Here is a 23,368-nt window from a genome sequence, read left to right on the forward strand (position 1 = left end):
CACCCTACCCACACACACACACTACCCACACACACACCACACACACCCTACCACACCCTACCACACCCTACCCACACACACACCACACACTACACACACTACACCCACAAACACACCACACACACTACACACACAACACACACACTACACACACTACACACACACTACACACACTACACACACACACACCACACACACCCTACACAGCCTACCCACTACACACACTACACACACTACACACACTACACACACACCACACACACCACACACACTACACCACACACACACACACCACACACACTACACACCACACACACTACACACACCACACTACACACACACACACCACACACACCCTACCACACCCTACCCAAACACACACCACACACACCCCACACACAAACACTACACACCACACACACCCTACACACACACACCACACACACCACACACACCACACACAACACACTACCCACACACTCCACACACCCTACACACTATACACCACACACACTCCACACACTACACACACTACACACACTACACCACACACACAACACACTACCCACTACACACACTACACTACACACACCACACCCACACACACTACACCCACTACACATTTTCTCTCACTTCCTCCCCTCCCCCTCTCCCCTCCCTCTCTCACTCCCTCCCGGTCCACGCCCCACCACAACCACCACCACCATCATCATCTCTCTCATCTCTCCCCTCTCTGCCTCACTCACTCCCGGTCCACGCCCCACCACCACGACCACCACCACCACCACGACCACCACCATCATCATCATCTCTCTCCCCTCTCTCTGCCTCACTCGCTCGCTCGCTCCGCCGTAACCGCTGCTCGTAGTCGCGTCTCGATTCGCTCGGAAATCTTCCCCCAACAAACCTCGTCCACCACCACCACCCCACTTCGTCCACCACCTTGTCCACCACCTAGTCCACCACCACTCACCTTGTCCACCACCTTGTCCACCACCTCGCCATCAGCCATGGGTGTGCAGGGTTGCCTCAAATGCGTCAAGTATCTGCTCTTCGCCTTCAATTTCGTCTTCTGGGTAAGGGAGCCGTCGAGTCGTTCTTCGTGAGTCGTTCCCCGTGAGTCGTTCCCCGTGAGTCGTTCCCCGTGAGTCGTACCCCGTGAGTCGTTCCTCGTGAGTCGTTCATTGAGTCGTTCATTTAGTCGTTCATTGTGAGTCGTTTGTTATGAGTCGGTCCCCCTGAGTCGTTTCCCGTGAGTCGTTCATTGTGAGTCGTTTGTTATGAGTCGTTCCTCGTGAGTCGTTCCTCGTGAGTCGTTCCTCGTGAGTCGTTCATTGAGTCGTTCCTCGTGAGTCGTTCCTCGTGAGTCGTTCCCCGTGAGTCGTTCCCCGTGAGTCGTTCCCCGTGAGTCGTTCCCCGTGAATCGTTCCCCGTGATTCGTTCCCCGTGAGTCGTTCCCCGTGATTCGTTCCCCGTGAGTCGTTCCCCGTGATTCGTTCCCCGTGAGTCGTTCCCCGTGAGTCGTTCCCCGTGAGTCGTTCCCCGTGATTCGTTCCCCGTGATTCGTTCCCCGTGGGTTGAGTGAGTGAGTTCTGGGTTGAGCGATTAATTCCTTCACCTAAAGTGCTGGTCACAAAAGCAAAGTTTGTGGGTAATAATAACAGCCACTTCCTGTACTTTAGAGGCACAAGCGATTAGGAAAATAACACTTTTAACTATTCAGGGAAAAAACAAAAAAATAAAAAATAAAATATTGTTACACGGTGAATTCTCCAGCCATACGCTGCATTTGTGTTTTGGGTGTTTGAAAAACATGGACCCGATTCCAGAGCAGTTTATTTCACGATGGCAACGTGTTACAATTACACGGAAAGTTACAAACGGTTTAATGAGTCATCAAATTTAAACTACCATTGGAACCTCATTTGCCAGTAACAAAATATGATAATTGGTTTTTTACCCTTCTATCTGGCAACAAAACTGACAACTTTTTTTACAAGGAGTCATGTTTGCATAGACCACAATACCTGCAGTCATAATGCAAACAACAAACATAACTCTGATAATGTATGCACTGTCCTTGAAGTTGATTGGTCCACACCCGAGACAGCTTTCCTTAGAGCCTAGTCTCACATGGTGTTGGACCAGATGACGCCAAAAGGCGCACAACTCAAAGACAATGCACCATCAGAGTATGAGAGCTCGGGGTAAAGCATTTACACCATTGAATCGGGTGCAACCGCAACAAGCAGAAAACAAAAACATGAACAAGAAAACATCTTAAAGTGACTAAGTTCAAACTGAAAATCCAAGAAAAGACAGCAAAACGTTGCAGAAAAAAATCACCGTACACCAACGCTGTGTGCAAAAATCCCAATGGGATGCAAGTCAAAAAACAAGTATAACCCGTAAAAACAAAGATTTTCACTATAAATCCTTTATATGCGTGGCGGCTAGAGTCCTCTCGTCCTCTGGCTTGAGATGGCTGCCACCTATGGGTCAGATGATTGCATTGCACCATTAAGCAATTGGTAATTAAATAGAATATTTTTGTCCTAAAAAGTGTAACATTTTGGAACAAAAATTTTGACGAACATTAATTGTCACGCACAACGAGTCTGTGTGGGAAATGTCAGCTCGATTGGATCACGGGAAGTGGGTTAAAAAACGACCGAAAGATTTGCACGGTCGTAAGCGCGCAAGCGAACTTAACATAAAGGATTTAACAACAACAACAACCACAAGACAACTTAGATTAAAGCCATCAGTATAACTCTGTAACCACAACAAACAAACATGGCCCGAACCAAAAACACTTTTCGAAAATCACCAAAATAGATCGTCCCCGCTGCTGCCGTGATTACGTCTTTGAGGTCATCCGGACCAGTGGCTAACGGTGGCGTCTTTGACGCATCCCCACGAGAAAAAGTCGCAGGGTGCGGTGATGTCTGGGGGGGTGATCTGCGTTGTGGGGGTCGCCGTCTTGCGAATGACTGAGGCTAGGGACTGTTTTTTGCACTGGGAGAGCCATTTAGCGGCCATTTTATGAAACTCTATGCCCCGCCCTCTGTATACCACTTCCTCTCTATGCCCCGCCCTCTGTATACCACTTCCTCTCTATGCCCCGCCCTCTGTATACCACTTCCTCTCTATGCCCCGCCCTCTGTATACCACTTCCTCTCTATGCCCCGCCCTCTGTATACCACTTCCTCTCTATGCCCCGCCCTCTGTATACCACTTCCTCTCTATGCCCCGCCCTCTGTATACCACTTCCTCTCTATGCCCCGCCCTCTCTACGCCCCTCCCACTCTATGCCCCGCCCTCTTCAAGTGGTCAGAGTTTCATTAATCGGCGGTTCGTGGTTGCAGAGATGTAGCGATTTCAAATCGGGTCCATCGCTTATTGGAAACGCCCCGTTGATTCAGAACGTTTAATGGTTATTGATTAGATGTCAATCGGCACACGCAGTTGTAGTTATTGATTGAATATCTGGCCATCGGGCACACAGGTTTATCTCGTAGTTATTGATTGAATATCTGGCCATCGGGCACACAGGTTTATCTCGTAGTTATTGATTTAAAATCTGACCATCGGGCACACAGATTTATCTCGTAGTTATTGATTGAATATCTGGCAATCGGCACGTAGTTATTGATTGAATATCTGGCTATCGGCACACACAGATTTATCTCATAGTTATTGATTGAATATCTGGCTATCGGCACGTAGTTATTGATTGAATATCTGGCTATTGGCACGTAGTTATTGATTTAATTGATGGGCCTTGGGGTCGAGTGTGTGTCGTGGTGTCGTATCTGTTGCACTGTGCACTGCCATCACGTCGTTTGGAAACCGGTTTCACACGTGGCGAGCTTTGGCGAGCAATATGATCCATAACAGGGGGAGAGGCTTAGATCGCGTGAGTATATGAAATGGAAAGAATCAAAGTGATTTAAACATTTAATGTTGGGTCGTTAAACACGACACCATCAGACAAAGCCAAACGGGGTGGGGGGAGGGGGTCACGTTAACAGAACGTGGCCGATTCGTTACTAGTACAGCACCCGTGTGTAGTGTGTAGTGTATAGTGTAATGTATAGTAGTATATAGTAGTGTGTATAGTGTAGTGTATAGTAGTGTAGTGTAATGTAGTAGTGTATAGTGTAGTGTACAGTGTGTAGTGTACAGTGTGTAGTGTAGTGTATAGTGTAGTGTATAGTAGTGTAGTGTATAGTAGAGTTTGTAGTGTAGTGTATAGTGTAGTGTATAGTAGTGTAGTGTATAGTAGAGTTTGTAGTGTAGTGTGTAGTGTAGTGTATATAGTAGTGTGTATTGTATAGTGTAGTGTGTAGTGTATAGTGTGTAGTGTATAGTGTGTAGTAGAGTTTGTAGTGTAGTGTATAGTAGTGTAGTGTATAGTGTAGTGTATAGTATATAGTGTAGTATCCTAGTACAGCAACACACCGGTTGAGCGTTGGGACAGTAAATCCACGACATTTGCAATCGGAGGACGACGTTTCGCCGGTCATCACAACCAACATCAGCAGGCGGCCGCCAGATTTTAGTGGCCTTTGCCTGATGACGGAGGGGGATTACTTCACAAAACTGGCTGTCGCCTGATGATGGCGGTTGTAATTACCGGCGAAACATCGTGCTCACCCAGCCCACTCACCCACTCACTCACTCACCCACTCACTCACTCACCCAGCCACCCACTCACTCACTCACCCACTCACCCACCCACCCACTCACTCACTCACTCACCCACCCACTCAGTCACCCACCCACTCACTCACCCAGTCACTCACTCAGCCACTTACTCACCCACCCACTCAGCCACCCACTCACTCACCCACCCACTCATCCACCCACTCACAGACCAACTCACTCACTCACCCACTCACTCACTCACCCACCCACCCACTCACTCACTCACCCACCCACTCACCCACCCACTCAAACTCACTCACTCACCCACCCACTCACTCACCCACCCACCCACTCACCCACCCACTCACCCACCCACTCACCCACCCACTCAAACTCACCCACTCACACACTCACTCACCCACCCACTCACCCACCCACTCAAACTCACCCACTCACCCACCCACTCACTCACCCACCCACTCACCCACCCACTCAAACTCACCCACTCACCCACTCACTCACTCACCCACCCACTCACCCACCCACCCACTCCAACACCCACCCACTCCAACACCCACTCACTGTATAATGCAATTGCCTATGCCCATGGGTGCAGTGTCAATGTTATGGTGGCGCTTTAGCAGCAAATTTGTTGGCAGCAAACTCTCCACGCGTAAGAATGGTAGAACGTCAATAACATTGGCTCGACTCATCTAGTGTTTGTGTGTCCACATTCACTCACTCACTCACCCACTCACTCACTCACCCACTCACTCACTCAACCACTCACTCACCCACCCACCCACCCACTCACTCACCCACTCACTCACTCACCCACTCACTCACCCACTCACCCACTCACTCACTCACCCACCCACTCACTCACCCACCCACCCACTCACTCACCCACCCATTCACTCACCCACCCACCCACTCACTCACTCACCCACCCACTCACTCACTCACCCACCCACCCACTCACTCACTCACTCACCCACCCATTCACTCACCCACCCACCCACTCACTCACCCACCCACCCACTCACTCACCCACTCACTCACTCACTCACCCACTCACTCACCCACTCACTCACCCACTCACTCACTCACTCACCCACCCACCCACCCACTCACTCACTCACTCACCCACTCACTCACTCACTCACCCACCCACCCACCCACTCACTCACTCAACCACCTACCCGCCCACTCACTCACTCACTCACCCACTCACTCACTCACTCACCCACCCACCCACTCACTCACTCACCCACCCACCCATTCACTCACCCACCCATTCACTCACCCACTCACTCACCCACCCACCCACTCACTCACTCACCCACCCACCCACTCACTCACTCACTCACCCACCCACTCACTCACTCACTCACCCACCCATTCACTCACTCACTCACCCACTCACTCACTCACCCACTCACTCACCCACCCACTCACTCACTCACTCACTCACCCACTCACTCACTCACTCACCCACCCACTCACTCACTCACTCACCCACCCACCCACTCACCCACCCACTCACTCACCCACCCACTCACTCACTCACCCACCCACCCACTCACCCACTCACTCATTCACCTACCCACCCACTCACTCACTCACCCACCAACTCACCCACTCACTCACTCACCCACCCACCCATTCACTCACCCACCCACCCACTCACTCACCCACCCACCCACCCACTCACCCACCCACTCACTCACCCACCCACCCACTCACTCACTCACCCACTCACTCACTCACTCACCCACTCACTCACTCACTCACCCACCCACTCACCCACCCACCCACTCACTCACCCACCCACCCACTCACCCACTCACTCACTCACTCACCCACCCACTCACCCACTCACTCACTCACCCACCCACCCACCCACTCACTCACTCACCCACCCACTCACCCACTCACTCACTCACCCACCCACCCACCCATTCACTCACCCACCCACCCACCCACTCACTCACTCACCCACCCACCCACTCACCCACCCACCCACTCACCCACCCACCCACTCACCCACCTACCCACCCAGAACGGAGAACGTCAATAACACTGGCTTGACTCATCTCATCTGTGCGTGTGTGTGTGCCTACAGTATATCTGTATACATCTCTCTGTGTGTGTGCCACAGTATCTCTGTATACATCTCTGTATGTGTGTGTGTCCACAGTATCTCTGTATACATCCCTGACTCTACGTGTGTGTGTGTGCGGGCGTCTGTGTGTTTGCACGGGCTGATGGCGGTGTTATGTTTCACGCTTATCAAACGCAGGCGCCGCGGTGGCTAGGAGATGTTAACTACCTCGCCTGGTCTACAGGAGGTCGTGGGTTTTATCCCCACCCTGATGCCTGCTGCTGCTGTAGATTTGGAGTCTGCGTCTCTCTCATCATCATCATCACGGTGGCTACGAGATATTGACTACCTCGCCTGGAAAGCAGGAGGTCGTGGGTTGCATCCCGACCCTGATGCCTGCTGCTGTAGATTTGGAGTCTGTGTCTCTCTCTCTCTCATCATCACGATGGCTAGGAGATGTTGACTACCTCGCCTGGTCTACAGGAGGTCGTGGGTTCCATTCCGACCCTGATGCCTGCTGCTGTAGATTTGGAGTCTGCGTCTCTCTCATCATCATCATCACGGTGGCTAGGAGATGTTAACTACCTCGCCTGGTACACAGGAGGTCGTGGGTTCCATCCTGACCCTGATGCCTGCTGCTGCTGTAGATTTGGAGTCTGCGTCTCTCTCATCATCATCATCACGGTGGCTAGGAGATGTTGACTACCTCGCCTGGTCTACAGGAGGTCGTGGGTTCCATCCTGACCCTGATGCCTGCTGCTGCTGTAGATTTGGAGTCTGCGTCTCTCTGTCATCATCATCATCACGGTGGCTAGGAGATGTTAACTACCTCGCCTGGTCTGCAGGAGGTCGTGGGTTCCATCCAGACCCTGACGATGACTGCTGCTGTAGATTTGAAGTCTGCGTCTCTCATCATCATCATCACGGTGGCTAGGAGATGTTGACTACCTCGCCTGGTCTGCAGGAGGTCGTGGGTTCGATCCCGACCCTGACGATGCCTGCTGCTGCTGCTTTAGATTTGAAGTCTGCGTCTCTCTCATCATGTGCCCGGTTTTTGGCGGTGCGCCCTCAAGGTTCGTCTGCTGGCGGGGAAGAGGCAAAGGCGGCCGGGCGTGGCCACAGAGGCTACACGGGGGAGCTTTGTCTGTGTGTAGGTGCTGCAGCTACTCGCTACTAACAGCACTTGGCCCTACAGCCCTGTTAAAGGCTACACGGGGGAGCTTTGTCTGTGTGTAGGTGCTGCAGCTACTCGCTACTAACAGCACTTGGCCCTACAGCCCTGTTAAAGGCTACACGGGGGAGCTTTGTCTGTGTGTAGGTGCTGCAGCTACTCGCTACTAACAGCACTTGCCCCTACAGCCCTGTGAGAGGCTACACGGGGGATCTTTGTCTTTTTTTACGAGGGTTAGGGGCTGGGGGGGTCGGTCGATGATTGCCAGACCGTGGCTCTCTCTCTCTCTGTTTCCTGCTACCGGTCTAACCAGTTGCTGCATTTTACAACGCCCTGTGAAGTGGGTGGGTGGGTGTGTTGGTGAGTGGATGGGTGGGTGGGTGTGTTGGTGAGTGGATGGGTGGGTGTGTGGGTGTGTTGGTGGGTTAGTGAGTGGATGGGTGGGTGGGTGTGTTGGTGAGTGGATGGGTGGGTGGGTGTGTTGGTGAGTGGATGGGTGGGTGTGTGGGTGTGTTGGTGGGTTAGTGAGTGGATGGGTGGGTGGGTGTGTTGGTGAGTGGATGGGTGGGTGGGTGTGTTGGTGAGTGGATGGGTGGGTGTGTGGGTGTGTTGGTGGGTTAGTGAGTGGATGGGTGGGTGGGTGTGTTGGTGAGTGGATGGGTGGGTGGGTGTGTTGGTGAGTGGATGGGTGGGTGTGTGGGTGTGTTGGTGGGTTAGTGAGTGGATGGGTGGGTGGGTGTGTTGGTGAGTGGATGGGTGGGTGTGTGGGTGTGTTGGTGGGTTAGTGAGTGGATGGGTGGGTGGGTGAGTGAGTGGGTGAGTGGGTGAGTGAGTGGGTGAGTGAGTGGGTGAGTGGGTGAGTGAGTGAGTGGATGGGTGGGTGGGTGAGTGAGTGGATGGGTGGGTGGGTGAGTGAGTGTGGGTGGGTGGGTGAGTGAGTAATTGGATGGGTGGGTGTGTGAGTGAGTGAGTGAGTGGATGGGTGGGTGGGTGAGTGAGTGAGTGAGTGGATGGGTGGGTGGGTGTGTTGGTGAGTGAATGGGTGGGTGGGTGTGTTGGTGAGTGGATGGGTGGGTGGGTGTGTTGGTGGGTGGGTGGGTGAGTGGATGGGTGGGTGGGTGAGTGGATGGGTGGGTGGGTGGATGGGTGGGTGTGTTGGTGGGTTAGTGAGTGGATGGGTGGGTGTGTTGGTGGGTTGGTGAGTGGGTGAGTGGATGGGTGGGTGGGTGAGTGAGTGGGTGAGTGAGTGAGTGAATGGATGGATGGATGGGTGAGTGGATGGATGGGTGGGTGAGTGAGTGGGTGGGTGGGTGAGTGAGTGGGTGTGTGAGTGGGTGAGTGGGTGGGTGTGTGAGTAGATGGGTGGGTGAGTCTGTGAATCGGGTTGGTGGGTGGGGTGTCGGGTTTATGAATGTGTGTGACGTGCGATAAATTACTGGACAGGAACTAACCTCTACTTTACCAACGTGTTAGTTCCCTGTCGATTCCAATCGTGTTTGTATGGCGTGTACACTAAACACGGGGAATGGCTTTACATCTTTTATAATCTCCTGTAGATGTAGATGCCACTGGTTCTTCGTGTTCTGCAGATGTAGATGCCACTGGTTCTTCAAGTTCTACAGATGTAGATGCCACTGGTTCTGTAGGTGTAGATGCCACTGGTTCTTCATGTTCTACAGATGTAGATGCCACTGTTTCCTTCACGTTCTGCAGATGTAGATGCCACTGGTTTTTCACGTTCCTGCAGATGTAGATGCCACTGGTTCTTCACGTTCTGCAGATGTAGATGCCACTGGTTCGTCACGTTCTGCAGATGTAGATGCCACTGGTTCTGCAGATGTAGATGCCACTGGTTCCTTCACGTTCTGTAGATGTAGATGCCACTGGTTCTTCACGTTCTGCAGATGTAGATGCCACTGGTTCTGCAGATGTAGATGCCACTGATTCTTCACGTTCTGCAGATGTAGATGCCACTGGTTCTTCACGTTCTGCAGATGTAGATGCCACTAGTTCTTCACATTCTACAGATGTAGATGCCACTGGTTCTTCATATTCTACAGATGTAGATGCCACTGGTTCTTCACGTTCTGCAGATGTAGATGCCACTGGTTTCTCACGTTCTACAGATGTAAATGCCACTGGTTCTTCACGTTCTGTAGATGCCACTGGTTCTGCAGATTTAGATGCCACTGGTTCTTCACGTTCTGCAGATGTAGATGCCACTAGTTCTTCACATTCTACAGATGTAGATGCCACTGGTTCTTCATATTCTACAGATGTAGATGCCACTGGTTCTTCACGTTCTGCAGATGTAGATGCCACTGGTTCTTCACGTTCTACAGATGTAAATGCCACTGGTTCTTCACGTTCTGTAGATGCCACTGGTTCTGCAGATTTAGATGCCACTGGTTCTTCACGTTCTGCAAATGTAGATGCCACTGTTTCTGTAGATGTAGATGCCACTGGTTCTTCAGTTCTGCAGATGTAAATGCCACTGGTTCTTCATGTTCTGTAGATGCCACTGGTTCTGCAGATTTAGATGCCACTGGTTCTTCACGTTCTGCAGATGTAGATGCCACTGTTTCTGTAGATGTAGATGCCACTGTTTCTGCAGATGTAGATGCCACTGGTTCTTCACGTTCTGCAGATGTAGATGCCACTGTTTCTGCAGATGTAGATGCCACTGGTTCTTCACGTTCTACAGATGTAGATGCCACTGGTTCTTCACCTTCTGCAATGTAGATGCCACTGTTTCTGCAGATGTAGATGCCACTGGTTCTTCACGTTCTACAGATGTAGATGCCACTGGTTCTTCACGTTCTGCAGATGTAGATGCCACTGTTTCTGTAGATGTAGATGCCACTGGTTCTTCACCTTCTGCAATGTAGATGCCACCTCCGCCTTCTCTTGCGCCGAGCGTTCGAACTCGCCACTCTCGCTGCGAGCAGGCCACCGTGCCGTACGGGACGGGGTCTCTGGTGTTCATTCCCTCTACAAGAGCTCACTGTGGAAGAGGTCATCGCTGGGGAGACAAAGGCGGCCGGGCAGGCGTGGTTGCTAGGCTCGCTCTCGCGAAGGCTGCGGATACGGGGGGCATCAGGGTCACAGTGAGACTCAGGGTCAGAGTGAGACTCAGGGAGACCGGGTCTCAGGGTAAGAGAGAGACTCAGGGAGACCGGGTCTCAGGGTTAGAGAGAGACTCAGGGAGACCGGGTCTCAGGGTTAGAGAGAGACTCAGGGTCACAGTGAGACTCAGGGAGACCGGGTCTCAGGGTAAGAGAGAGACTCAGGGAGACCGGGTCTCAGGGTTAGAGAGAGACTCAGGGTCAGAGTGAGACTCAGGGAGAACGGGTCTCAGGGTAAGAGAGAGACTCAGGGTCAGAGTGAGACTCAGGGAGACCGGGTCTCAGGGTCAGAGAGAGACTCGGGGTCAGACTCGGGGAGACCGGGTGTCAGGGTCAGAGAGAGACTCAGGGAGACCGGGTCTCAGGGTAAGAGAGAGACTCAGGGTCAGAGTGAGACTCAGGGAGACCGGGTCTCAGGGTCAGAGAGAGACTCAGGGTCAGAGTGAGACTCAGGGAGACCGGGTCTCAGGGTCAGAGAGAGACTCAGGGTCAGAGTGAGACTCAGGGAGACCGGGTCTCAGGGTCAGAGAGAGACTCAGGGTCAGAGTGAGACTCAGGGAGACCGGGTCTCAGGGTCAGAGAGAGACTCGGGGTCGCGACTCAGGGAGACCGGGTCTCAGGGTTAGAGAGAGACTCAGGGTCACAGTGAGACTCAGGGAGACCGGGTCTCAGGGTTAGAGAGAGACTCAGGGAGACCGGGTCTCAGGGTTAGAGAGAGACTCAGGGAGACCGGGTCTCAGGGTTAGAGAGAGACTCAGGGTCACAGTGAGACTCAGGGAGACCGGGTCTCAGGGTAAGAGAGAGACTCAGGGCTAGAGAGAGACTCAGGGAGACCGGGTCTCAGGGTCAGGGTGAGACTCAGGGAGACCGGGTCTCAGGTTTAGAGTGAGACTCAGGGCTAGAGAGAGACTCAGGGTCAGAGTGAGACTCAGGGAGACCGGGTCTCAGGGTCAGAGAGATACTCAGGGAGACCGGGTCTCAGGGTTAGAGTGAGACTCAGGGCTAGAGAGAGACTCAGGGTCAGAGTGAGACTCAGGGAGACCGGGTCTCAGAGTTAGAGTGAGACTCAGGGTCAGAGTGAGTCTCAGGGAGACCGGGTCTCAGGGTCAGAGTGAGACTCAGGGAGACCGGGTCTCAGGGTTAGAGAGAGACTCAGGGTCAGAGTGAGACTCAGGGAGACCGGGTCTCAGGGTTAGAGTGAGACTCAGGGTCAGAGTGAGACTCAGGGAGACCGGGTCTCAGGGTCAGAGTGAGACTCAGGGAAACAGGGTCTCAGGGTTAGTGAGACTCAGGGTTAGAGTGAGACTCAGGGAGACCGGGTCTCAGGGTCAGAGTGAGACGCAGGGAGACCGGGTCTCAGGGTCAGAGTGAGATTGAGGGTCAGAGTGAGACTCTTGCGAAGGTTGCGAATACGGGGGGGGCATCTTTCACTGTTCATGGTCAGTCTGACTAGGACTGTGTAACTCTACTCCCAGCAACTGTTCCAGCTTTCTCTGACACCTGCTCCTGTGTGTGTTGGTGTGCGGGTGGGTGTGGGTGGGTGTTTGTGCGCTCGAGTTGATGGGAGCTCTCTGACAAAGGAGGTCCTTGTTTGACCGTGCCCAATGATTTCAGGAGATCGGATTTCAGTGGTTGTGGGAGTGTCGAAGGCGGGGAGACCGGGTCTCAGGGCTAGAGAGAGACTCGGGGAGACCGGGTCTCAGGGCTAGAGAGAGACTCGGGGAGACCGGGTCTCAGGGCTAGAGAGAGACTCAGGGAGACCGGGTCACAGGGTTAGAGTGAGACTCAGGGTTAGAGTGAGACTCAGGGTCAGAGAGAGACTCAGGGAGACCGGGTCTCATGGCTAGAGAGAGACTCAGGGAGACCGGGTCTCAGGTTCAGAGTGAGACTCAGGGAGACCGGGTCTCAGGGCTAGAGAGAAACTCAGGGAGACCGGGTCTCAGGGCTAGAGTGAGACTCAGGGTCACAGTGAGACTCAGGGAGACCGGGTCTCAGGGCTAGAGTGAGACTCAGGGTCACAGTGAGACTCGGGGAGACCGGGTCTCAGGGTCAGGGTGAGACTCAGGGTAAGAGTGAGACTCAGAGTCACAGTGAGACTCAGGGAGACCGGGTCTCAGGGTTAGAGTGAGACTCAGGGCTAGAGAGAGACTCGGGGAGACCGGGTCTCAGGGTGAGAGTGAGACTCTGGGTCAGAGAGAGACTCGGGGAGACCGGGTCTCATGGTGAGAGAGAAACTCAGTGCTAGAGAGAGACTCAGGGAGACCGGGTCTCAGGGTGAGAGTGAGACTCTGGGTCAGAGAGAGACTCGGGGAGACCGGGTCTCATGGCTAGAGAGAGACTCAGGGAGACCGGGTCTCAGGGCTAGAGAGAGACTCAGGGAGACCGGGTCTCAGGGCTAGAGAGAGACTCGGGGGACCGGGTCTCAGGGTTAGAGTGAGACTCAGGGAGACTGGGTCTCAGGGTGAGACTCAGGGTAAGAGTGAGACTCAGAGTCACAGTGAGACTCAGGGAGACCGGGTCTCAGGGTCAGCGTGAGTCTCAGGGTTAGAGAGACTCAGGGTCACAGTGAGACTCAGGGAGACCGGGTCTCAGGGTCAGGGTGAGACTCAGGGCTAGAGTGAGACTCAGGGAGACCGGGTTTCAGAGTGAGTCTCAGTGTCAGCGTGAGACGTAGGGTCACAGTGAGTCTCAAGGAGACCGGGTCTCAGTATCGAGTAACCCGGTGCGGTGTGTAAAACATCGTCACGGGAGAGACAAAGGCGGCCGGGCGTGGTGTTGCCCGCACCCCCCACCCCCCTCGTGTGCCGGTTTGCGTGCTCACTGCCACTTGCCCCGACAGCCTCTGCAGGCTCCACGGGTGACCTTTGTCTTTGTTGTCTATTTGTGTTGGTCAAATAGTAAAGCACTGCCGCTGGGTCTGAGAAACACGTGGTGGTGTGTGTGTGTGGTATGTGTGTGCTGTGTGGTGTGTGTGTGTGTGGTGTGTGTGTGTGGTGTGTGTGTGGTGTGTGTGTGGTGTGTATGTGTATGGTGTGTGTGTGTGTGTAGTGGTGTGTGTGGTGTGTGTGTGGTGGTGTGTGTGTGGTGTGTATGTGTATGGTGTGTGTGTGTGTGAGTACCTGGTGCTGTGTGGAGTAAACTTCGCCACTGGGGAGACAAAGGCGGCCGGGCGTGGTGCTGGCCACCCACCCCCTCGTGTACAGTGCCGGCCTTTTACTCACCAACCCACTCACTCACTCAACCACTCACCAACTCACTCGCTCAACCACTCACCAACCCACTCACTCACCCACTCACCAACCCACCCACTCACCAACCCACTCACCAACCCACCCACTCACTCACCCACTCACCAACCCACCCACTCACTCACCCACTCACCAACCCACTCACTCAGCCACTCACTCACTTACCCACTCACCAACCCACCCACTCACCAACCCACTCACTCAGCCACTCACCAACCCACTCACTCAGCCACTCACTCACTCACCCACTCACCAACCCACTCACTCACCCACTCACCAACCCACTCACTCAGCCACTCACTCACCCACTCACCAACCCACTCACTCACCCACTCACCAACCCACTCACCAACCCACTCACTCACCCACTCACCAACCCACTCACTCAGCCACTCACTCACTCACCCACTCACCAACCCACTCACTCACCCACTCACCAACCCACTCACTCATTCAACCATTCACCAACCCACTCACCAACCCACTCACTCACCCACTCACCAACCCACTCACTCACCCACTCACCAACCCACTCATTGTCCCACTCACCAACCCACTCACTCAGCCACTCACTCACTCACCCACTCACCAACCCACTCATTGCCCCACTCACCAACCCACTCACTCACCCACTCACCAACCCATTCACTCAGCCACTCACTCACCCACTCACCAACCCACTCACTCACCCATTCACCAACCCACTCACTCCTTCAACCACTCACCAACCCACTCACCAACCCACCCACTCACTCCCCCACTCACTCACCCACTCACTCAGCCACTCACTCACTCACCCACCCACCCACTCACCAACCCACTCACTCACTCACCCACTCACCAACCCACTCACTCAGCCACTCGTCACGTACTAAGATGTTACCGCTTCTTTGTTTGGGAGACGGATCGGTACCTCCTGCACCTCTGCGGAATACGGGAGGTCCGACGGACCGGGTCTGGCTCCGGGCCACCATGAGGGGTGGACAGTCCTCCACTAGGGCCAAGGAAATTGCCAAACAACAGGGAGGGGGGGAGTGACACTTCCTGTAAGCAAAAGGATGAAGGGTGCGTCGGAGCGTGGCGGTGAGGTGCGGGAAACTGTACATTCCAGGCATGTTGTTGGCTCGCCTCCTTATCAACAAGAAGCGAGGAATGGTGGTGGTGGTGGTGGTTACTTACCCCGCCACTCCAGATGATCATCAGCGGGGAGGGATGCAGGCAAGGCCGATGAGTCGGATGCCTTTCATAACCACACGTCACAGGCGCTGGCTAAAGTGGCCCCTCGGGATAGAGTCATCCTCATGGGTGACTTCAATGCCCGAGTTGGTTATGACGCTGGCCACCTGGTCTGGAGTGATTGGAAGGCATGGGCCAGATCAGCTCAATATCAACGGAGGCTGCTAGATTTTTGTGCAGCCCATGGGCTTGTAATTACCAACACGCTCTTCCGGCATCGGCGCATCCACACAACATCGTGGATGCACGCCGGGTCCAAGCAAGAACATCTGCTGGACTAAATTTCGATTTGAAGCTTTCGTGACTGCAGGGATTCATCTTCTTGGTTCTTTCGGTAAAGTCACGTAGAAGGGAAATAATAAAATAATAAAAATAAAACATAAAATAATTCTCGATTTAAAGCTTTCGTGACTGCAGGGATTCATCTTCTTGGTTCTTTCGGTAAAGTCGTCACGTAGAAGGGAAATAATAAAATAATAAAAATAAAACAATAAAATAAATCTCACGACGTTTATTATTTCCCTTCTACGTGACTTTACCGAAAGAACCAAGAACATCTGCTGGACTGCGTAGTGACGGAACAGCGGATGCGGGCCCATGTCCTTGACACAATGACCTACCGTGGAGCTGATCTGCCCTCTGACCATCGACTAGTCACCTGTCAGATGCACCTGGCATTCTTCCACTCCGGTGTTGGGTGTTACACCCAGGACCCCGTTCAAATCCACCGTAGCCTGGTTTCGACTAGCTGAGGTTAGTTGCAAGCGAGAATTTCAACATTGCTTGCAGCTGGGGGTTGGCTAATGGGAAATGGGTGAGGTTTTAGGACTGTGGCTCATGCAGCTGCAATGGCTGCTTTGGGTACACGGTCCAAACATTCGCAGAGACCCTGGCTGACAGAGGCCGGTGTTCAGGCTGGCTGAGAAAAAGCGACAGGCCCACTCTCATCGGCTACAGCATCCCACGTCAGAGAATGAGGGGGCTTTTACCGCAGCCTTCGCTCGGAGGTTCGGAGAGCCGTGAGGCGCTGCAAGGATGATGGGTGGTGGTTGCGGGCTGGTGAGGAGATGGAGTCTGCCTCAACGGCCCGCGATCACAAATCGCTCTTTAATTCCATCAAAAAAGTAACCTGCATCACCACACCTATCCCCATCATTAGGGGAAGGAACGGTGATCCAATCTCCGACCCCCAGAAACAGATTTGCAGATTTGCTGAGCATTTTCGTGAGGTCCTTGGGGGGGGAGGGGAAATCCCTCGGCCTCGAAAACTTTGTGGGGCAAACTGCGGATGACCCTGCCGAGGTTGCCGTGCCTCAAATATTGGAAAAAGTAGTCACCCATTCTCAGTGGTTGGCGGAGGTGCCATCTATGGGAGGAGTTTGCAGGGCTGTCTGCAATCTCAGACTAGGAAAAGCGCCGGGCAGAGATGATCTCCCAAGCGAAACTGCTGAGGGAGGGTGGCATTGGGTGTGCACAGACTGCACTACTACATGACATCATAACAACAGTCTGGACCACAGGACGGGTTCCGCAGGATTGGAAGGATGCCCTGGTGGTCCAACTCTTTAAGAAGGGAGACCGCAGAGACTGTAACAACTACAGGGGCATCTCACTCCTCATTGTGCCGGGAAAGGTCCTGGCAAGGATTATTAAACATCGCCTTGCTAGGCACGTTGAGGAGAGGCTTGCGGAGCCCCAATGCGGTTTCAGGAAAGGGTGATCGTGCACAGATGCCATATATTCTGTCCGTCTGCTACAGCAGAGGTGTAGGGAATTCCAACAAGACCTACATCTCTGCTTTATTGACCTGATCAAGGTCTATGATACCATCAGTAGGCCTGGGCTCTGGGTTGTTCTTCGTGCTTTTGGAGTCCCTGACCCTCTGCTCACGATCATTAAGGACCTTCATGATGGTATGCAGCCCTGGGTAAAACTACGTGGCCGGGAGACGGAGCCATTCCCTGTTCACCTTGGGGTGTGACATGGATGTCCTCTGGCTCCCACATTATTTCACATCGTATTTTACCCCATAGTTTGAGAAGCTTTCGATGGCTGTACAGAAGGGATATCCATCTGGTATAGATACAGTGGGAGGCTGATCGATGCCCGGGTGCGGTCAAGGGATGGCTCCCTATTGGTCAATCACGTTATGTATGCTGACGACCTGGTAATTGCGGCTCACTCAGAGGAGGAGTTGGAGGCGCTGCTGCTGAGACTGGAGCGTGCCACTAAGAGGTGGGGCCTTACCATCAGCCCCACCAAAACTAAGCACCTGCCTGGGTATTTTGTACCATCGGACACTCCACCCCCACAACTCCCAATCGGTGATGAGGCAGTTGTGGAGAGGCCCCAGTTTTACAGCAGGGCTCTCACTCCGAATCAGTCGAGCGGCGTTATAATTTCATCAGCTGCGTAACGCTGCTGTGTGGAAGCTACCTGGTCTGTCGCTCTGCACGAAGCTTCGGGTCTTCTCGGCCACAGTCATTCCCTGCCTTCTCGACGCTTGCGAAACGTGGACCCTTCTCTCCCCCCCTAAATAAACATTTAGGCTGGCCTGCCTATGATCCATCCTGGGTTTAACCAGCAGGCTGGACTGTGTGAGGAGCTCAGTAATCCTTGAAAGATCTGGGCAAAGTCCCATCGGTGAGCTCATCTGACTGGCAAGGCTGCGTTGGCTGGGTCATGTAGCCCGCATGCCCAGCCACCGCATGCCCAGCCACCGCATGCCCGAGCAGCTTCTGTTTGGGTGGATTGAGGGGGCTTAACGGGCGTGGCACGGGCTAGAGAAGAGATAGAGTGATGTGGTACAGGAGGACGTGGAGCTGAGTGGACTTTCCGATGACTGGTACCAGCGGCCTCTGTGGAGGAGGCTCGTGAAGGACGCTACTGGGCAGTTGGAGGCAGTCGCCCTCCAGCAACAACGGAGGGTGGAGGAGCGACGCTCACAACAACGAGCAGAGCGCCGGGCGGCTAAAATCCAGAAAATTTGCACAGTAGAGGGCACAGGTGGTGCATCAGCCAGTCATCTCAGTCAGTCGACCCATGGCACCTGCTGGGTCTGTCCCGTGACCCTCCTATCAACGAGCCTTCGATACTTCACGTGGCCTTCAAGTGCACCTAGCCTGGCACAGGCAGCGTTGTGACGTCACTGCCACTTAGTGGCGAATGGTTGTTGTTGTTGTTGTGTGTGTGTGTGTGTGCTCTGTTTGCAACACTTGCCCCAACAGTCCGCCATTGTTGTTGTTGTGTGTAGGTGTGGATGTTGTGTGTGTGTAGGTGTTGTTGTGTGTGTGTGTGTAGGTGTTGTTGTTGTGTGTGTGTAGGTGCTCTCTTAGCAACACTTGCCCCAACAGTCTGCTGTTGTTGTTGTTGTTGTGTGTGTGTAGGTGTTGTTGTTGTGTGTGTAGGTGTTGTTGTTGTGTGTGTAGGTGTTGTTGTTGTGTGTGTAGGTGTTGTTGTTGTGTGTGTAGGTGTTGTTGTTGTGTGTGTAGGTGTTGTTGTTGTTGTGTGCGTTCTCTTAGCAACATTTGCCCCAAGTCCGCTTTTGTTGTTGTTGTTGTGTGTAGGTGTTGTTGTTGTTGTGTGTAGGTGTTGTTGTTGTTGTGTGTAGGTGTTGTTGTTGTGTGTAGGTGTTGTTGTTGTTGTGTGTAGGTGTTGTTGTTGTGTGTAGGTGTTGTTGTTGTTGTGTGTAGGTGTTGTTGTTGTGTGTAGGTGTTGTTCTGTGTAGGTGTTGTTGTTGTTGTGTGTAGGTGTTGTTGTTGTGTGTAGGTGTTGTTGTTGTGTGTAGGTGTTGTTGTTGTTGTGTGTAGGTGTTGTTGTTGTTGTGTGTAGGTGTTGTTGTTGTGTGTGTAGGTGTTGTTGTTGTGTGTGTAGGTGTTGTTGTTGTGTGTGTAGGTGTTGTTGTTGTGTGTAGGTGTTGTTCTGTGTAGGTGTTGTTGTTGTTGTGTGTAGGTGTTGTTGTTGTGTGTAGGTGTTGTTGTTGTGTGTAGGTGTTGTTGTTGTTGTGTGTAGGTGTTGTTGTTGTTGTGTGTAGGTGTTGTTGTTGTGTGTAGGTGTTGTTGTTGTGTGTGTAGGTGTTGTTGTTGTTGTGTGTAGGTGTTGTTGTTGTGTGTAGGTGTTGTTGTTGTGTGTAGGTGTTGTTGTTGTTGTGTGTAGGTGTTGTTGTTGTGTGTAGGTGTTGTTGTTGTTGTTGTGTGTAGGTGTTGTTGTTGTTGTGTGTGCGTGTTCACTAAGAGCCCTTGCCCCCCACCGCAACCTTGCGTTGAAAGACCACATGGCGCGACTCACCTTCTCACCTTCTGCAGATCTGCGGCTCAGCGGTGCTGGGGGTGGCGCTGTGGCTCCGCTTTGACCCCAACACGAAGGACATCTTCAGCTCGCCCGACTCACCCTCCAACTTCCTCGTGGGTGAGTGGGGGGGCACGCGTGTGGGTGGGTGGGTGGGGGGCACGCGTGTGGGTGGGTGAGTGAGTGGGGGGCACGCGTGTGGGTGGGTGAGTGGGGGGCTCAGGTGGTGCATCAGCCAGTCATCTCGGTCATCTCGGTCAGTCGACCCGTGGCACCTGCTGGGTCTGCCCCGTGAACTCCTCCTCCTGCACCTAGCCTGGCACAGCAGTCAACCCATGGCACCTGCAGGGTCTGTCCCGTGACCTATTCCTGCACCTAGCCTGGCACAGCAGTCAACCCATGGCACCTGCAGGGTCTGTCCCGTGACCTCCTCCTGCACCTAGCCTGGCACAGCAGTCAACCCATGGCACCTGCTGGGTCTGTCACGTGACCTCCTCCTGCACCTAGCCTGGCACAGCAGTGGACCCGTGGCACCTGCTGGGTCTGCCCCGTGACCTCCTGCCAGCGGGCGTTCTACACTTCACGTGGCCTCAAGGTGCACATGGCCTGGCACAAGCGTCGTGGTGACGTCACCGTCACTTAGTGGCGAATGGCGGTTGTTGTTGGGGGGCCACACGAGTGGGTAGGTGAGTGGGGGGCACACGTGTGGGTGGGTGTCATGCGTTTCCGTGTGTCTGTGTGTGTGTCTGTGTGTGTGTCTCTGTGTGTCTGTGTGTGTGTCTGTGTGTGTGTCTGTGTGTGGCATGCGTCTCTGTGTGTGTGTCTGTGTGTGTCTGTGTGTCTTTGTGTCTGTGTGTGTGTCTGTGTGTCTTTGTGTCTGTGTGTGTGTCTGTGTGTGTCTGTGTGTGTCTGTGTGTGTGTCTGTATGTGTGTGTCTGTGTGTGTCTGTGTGTCTGTGTGTCTGTCTGTGTGTGGATGTTTGCCTGTGACTCTGTCTGTGACTCTGTCTGTGACTGTGCGTGTGTCTGTGCGTGTGTCTGTGAATCTGTGTGTGTGTATGTCTGTATGTGTCTGTGTGTGTCTCTATGCGTGTATGTGTGTGTGTCTGTGCGTGTGTGTCTTTGTTTTTGTGTCTGTGCGTGTCTCTGTGTCTATCTCTGTCTGTGTGTGTCTGTGCGTGTATGGGTATTTGTCTGTGACTCTGTGTGTGTCTGTGTGTGTGTCTGTGTGTCTGTGTGTGTGTCTCTGTGTGTGTGTGTGTGTCTGTGCGTGTGTGGGTATTTGTCTGACTCTGTGTGTGTGTCTGTGTGTGTGAGTCTCTGTGTGTGTGTGTCTGTGTGTGTGAGTCTCTGTGTGTGTGTGTGTCTGTGTGTGTGTCTGTGCGTGTGTGGGTATTTGTCTGTGACTCTGTGTGTGTGTCTGTGTGTGTGAGTCTCTGTGTGTGTCTGTGTGTGTGAGTCTCTGTGTGTGTGTGTGTGTCTGTGTGTGTGTGTCTGCGTGTCTGTGCGTGTGTGTGAGTGCCTGTGTGCGTGGGTATTTGTCTGTGACTCTGTGTGTGACTCTGTGTGTGTGTCTGTGTGTGTGTGTCTGTGCGTGTGTCTGTGTGTGTGTGTGTGTCTGTGCGTGTGTCTGTGCGTGTGTGTGTGTCTGTGTGTGTGTCTGTATGTGTGTCTGTGTGTGTGTCTGTGTGTGTGTCTGTGTGTGACTCTGTGTGTGTGTCTGTGCGTGTGTCTTTGTGTGTGCTGTGTTATGGGCGTGGTGCCCAGGGTTACGCATTTCGTGCGAGCTGTGGTCACCAGGAGAGATCCGTTAACGAGGCGTCAGTGGGGGTGTGTGTGTCTGTGTGTGTGTCTGTGTGTGTGTATGTGTGTGTCTGTGTGTCTGTGTGTGTCTGTGCGTGTATGTGTGTGTATGTGTGTGTCTGTGTGTGTCTGTGTGTCTGTGTGTGTGTGTCTGTGTGTGTGTCTGTGCGTGTGTGTGTGTCTGTGTGTGTGTGTGTGTGTCTGTGTGTGTGTCTGTGTGTGTGTGTCTGTGTGTGTGTGTCTGTGTGTGTGTGTCTGTGTGTGTCTGTGTTTGTGTGTCTGTGTTTGTGTGTCTGTGTGTGTCTGTGTGGGTGTGTCTGTGTGTGAGTATGTGTGTGTGTATGTGTGTGTCTGTGTGTGTGTGAGCATCTTCGCCGGTTGGAAACATTTAGGCTGGCCTGCCTACGATCCATCCTGGGTTTAACCAGGCTGGATTGTGTGAGGAGCTCACAAGTCCTTGAAAGATCTGGGCAAAGTCCCATCAGTGAGCTCCTCCGGCAGGCAAGGCTGCGTTGGCTGGGTCATGTAGCCCGCATGCCCAGCCACCGCATGCCTAAACAGCTTTTGTTCGGCCGGATCGAGAGGGCTAAACGGGCGCGGCACGGGCTAGAGAAGAGATGGAGTGATGTGGTACAGGAGGACGTGGAGCTGAGTGGACTTGCCGATGACTGGTACCAGCGGTGTCAAGATCGGCCTCAGTGGAGGAGGCTCGTGAAGGACGCTACTGGGCAGTTGGAGGCAGTCGCCCTCCAACAACAACGGAGGGCGGAGGAGCGACGCTCACAACAACGAGCGGAGCGCCGGGTGGCTAAAGCACAGCAAGTTGGCACAGTAGGGGGCACAGGTGGTGCATCAGCCAGTCATCTCGGTCATCTCGGTCAGTCGACCCGTGGCACCTGGGTCTGCCCCGTGACCTCCTGCCAGCGGGCGTTCGACACTTCACGTGGCCTCAAGGTGCACATGGCCTGGCACAAGCGTCGTGGTGACGTCACCGCCACTTAGTGGCGAATGGCGGTTGTTGTTGTTGTTGTCTGTGTGTGTGTGTCTGTGTGTCTGCGTGTGTGTGTCTGCGTGTCTGTGTGTGTGTGTCTGGGTGGGTGGGTGGGTGTGTGTGTGTGTGGGTGTGTGTGGGTGTGTGTGTGTCTGTGTCTTTGTATTTGTGTCTGTGCGCGTGTGTGTCTGTGTGTGCGTGGTTGTTATATGTCTATGTGTGTGTCTGTGTGTGTGTCTCTGTGTGTGTATGTGTGTCTGTGTGTGTTGTAGTGTGTTTGTGTGTGTTGTAGTGTGTCTGTGTGTGTCTGTGTGTCTGTGTGTGTTGTAGTGTGTCTGTGTGTGTCTGTATGTGTGTGTGTCTGTGTGTGGTTTGTGTGTGGTGTGTGTGTTGTCTGTGCGTGTAGTGTGTCTGTGTGTGTGTGTGTTGTAGTCTGTCTGTGTGTGTGTGTGTAGTGTGTCTTTGTGTCTGTGTGTGGGTGTGTGTCTGTATGTTTGTGTCTGTGTGTGTCTCTGTTTGTGTTTCTGTGTCTATCTCAGTGTGTGTGTGTCTGTGCGTGTGTCTGTGTGTGTGGTGTGTGTCTCTGTTTGTGTTTCTGTGTGTCTGTGTGTGTGGCGTGTGTCTGTGTGTGTGGCGTGTGTCTGTGTGTGTCTGTGCGTGTGTCTGTGTGTGTCTCTGTTTGTGTTTATGTGTGTCTGTGTGTGTGGCGTGTGTCTGTGTGTGTCTGTGTGTGTCTGTGTGTCTGTGTGTGTGG

The 23,368-nt window shown here is 53.3% G+C and overlaps 1 protein-coding gene across 1 annotated transcript in view; it reads left to right on the top strand.

Annotated features, from left to right (window-relative positions):
• The first annotated feature begins 680 nt into the window (after positions 1-680).
• The window catches only part of LOC144948327 (CD9 antigen-like), a 41,427-nt gene continuing 18,739 nt past the window's right edge, over positions 681-23,368 (top strand). Inside the window, exons 1-2 of the mRNA XM_078877762.1 lie at positions 681-1,076; positions 19,839-19,941. Of these exons, the coding sequence (XP_078733888.1) occupies positions 1,011-1,076; positions 19,839-19,941 (169 nt within the window). The 5' untranslated portion in view covers positions 681-1,010. The remainder of the gene's footprint in view (positions 1,077-19,838; positions 19,942-23,368) is intronic.

This window comes from Lampetra fluviatilis, chromosome 48, assembly GCF_964198595.1.
Source record: "Lampetra fluviatilis chromosome 48, kcLamFluv1.1, whole genome shotgun sequence".
Classification (NCBI taxonomy): domain Eukaryota; kingdom Metazoa; phylum Chordata; class Hyperoartia; order Petromyzontiformes; family Petromyzontidae; genus Lampetra; species Lampetra fluviatilis.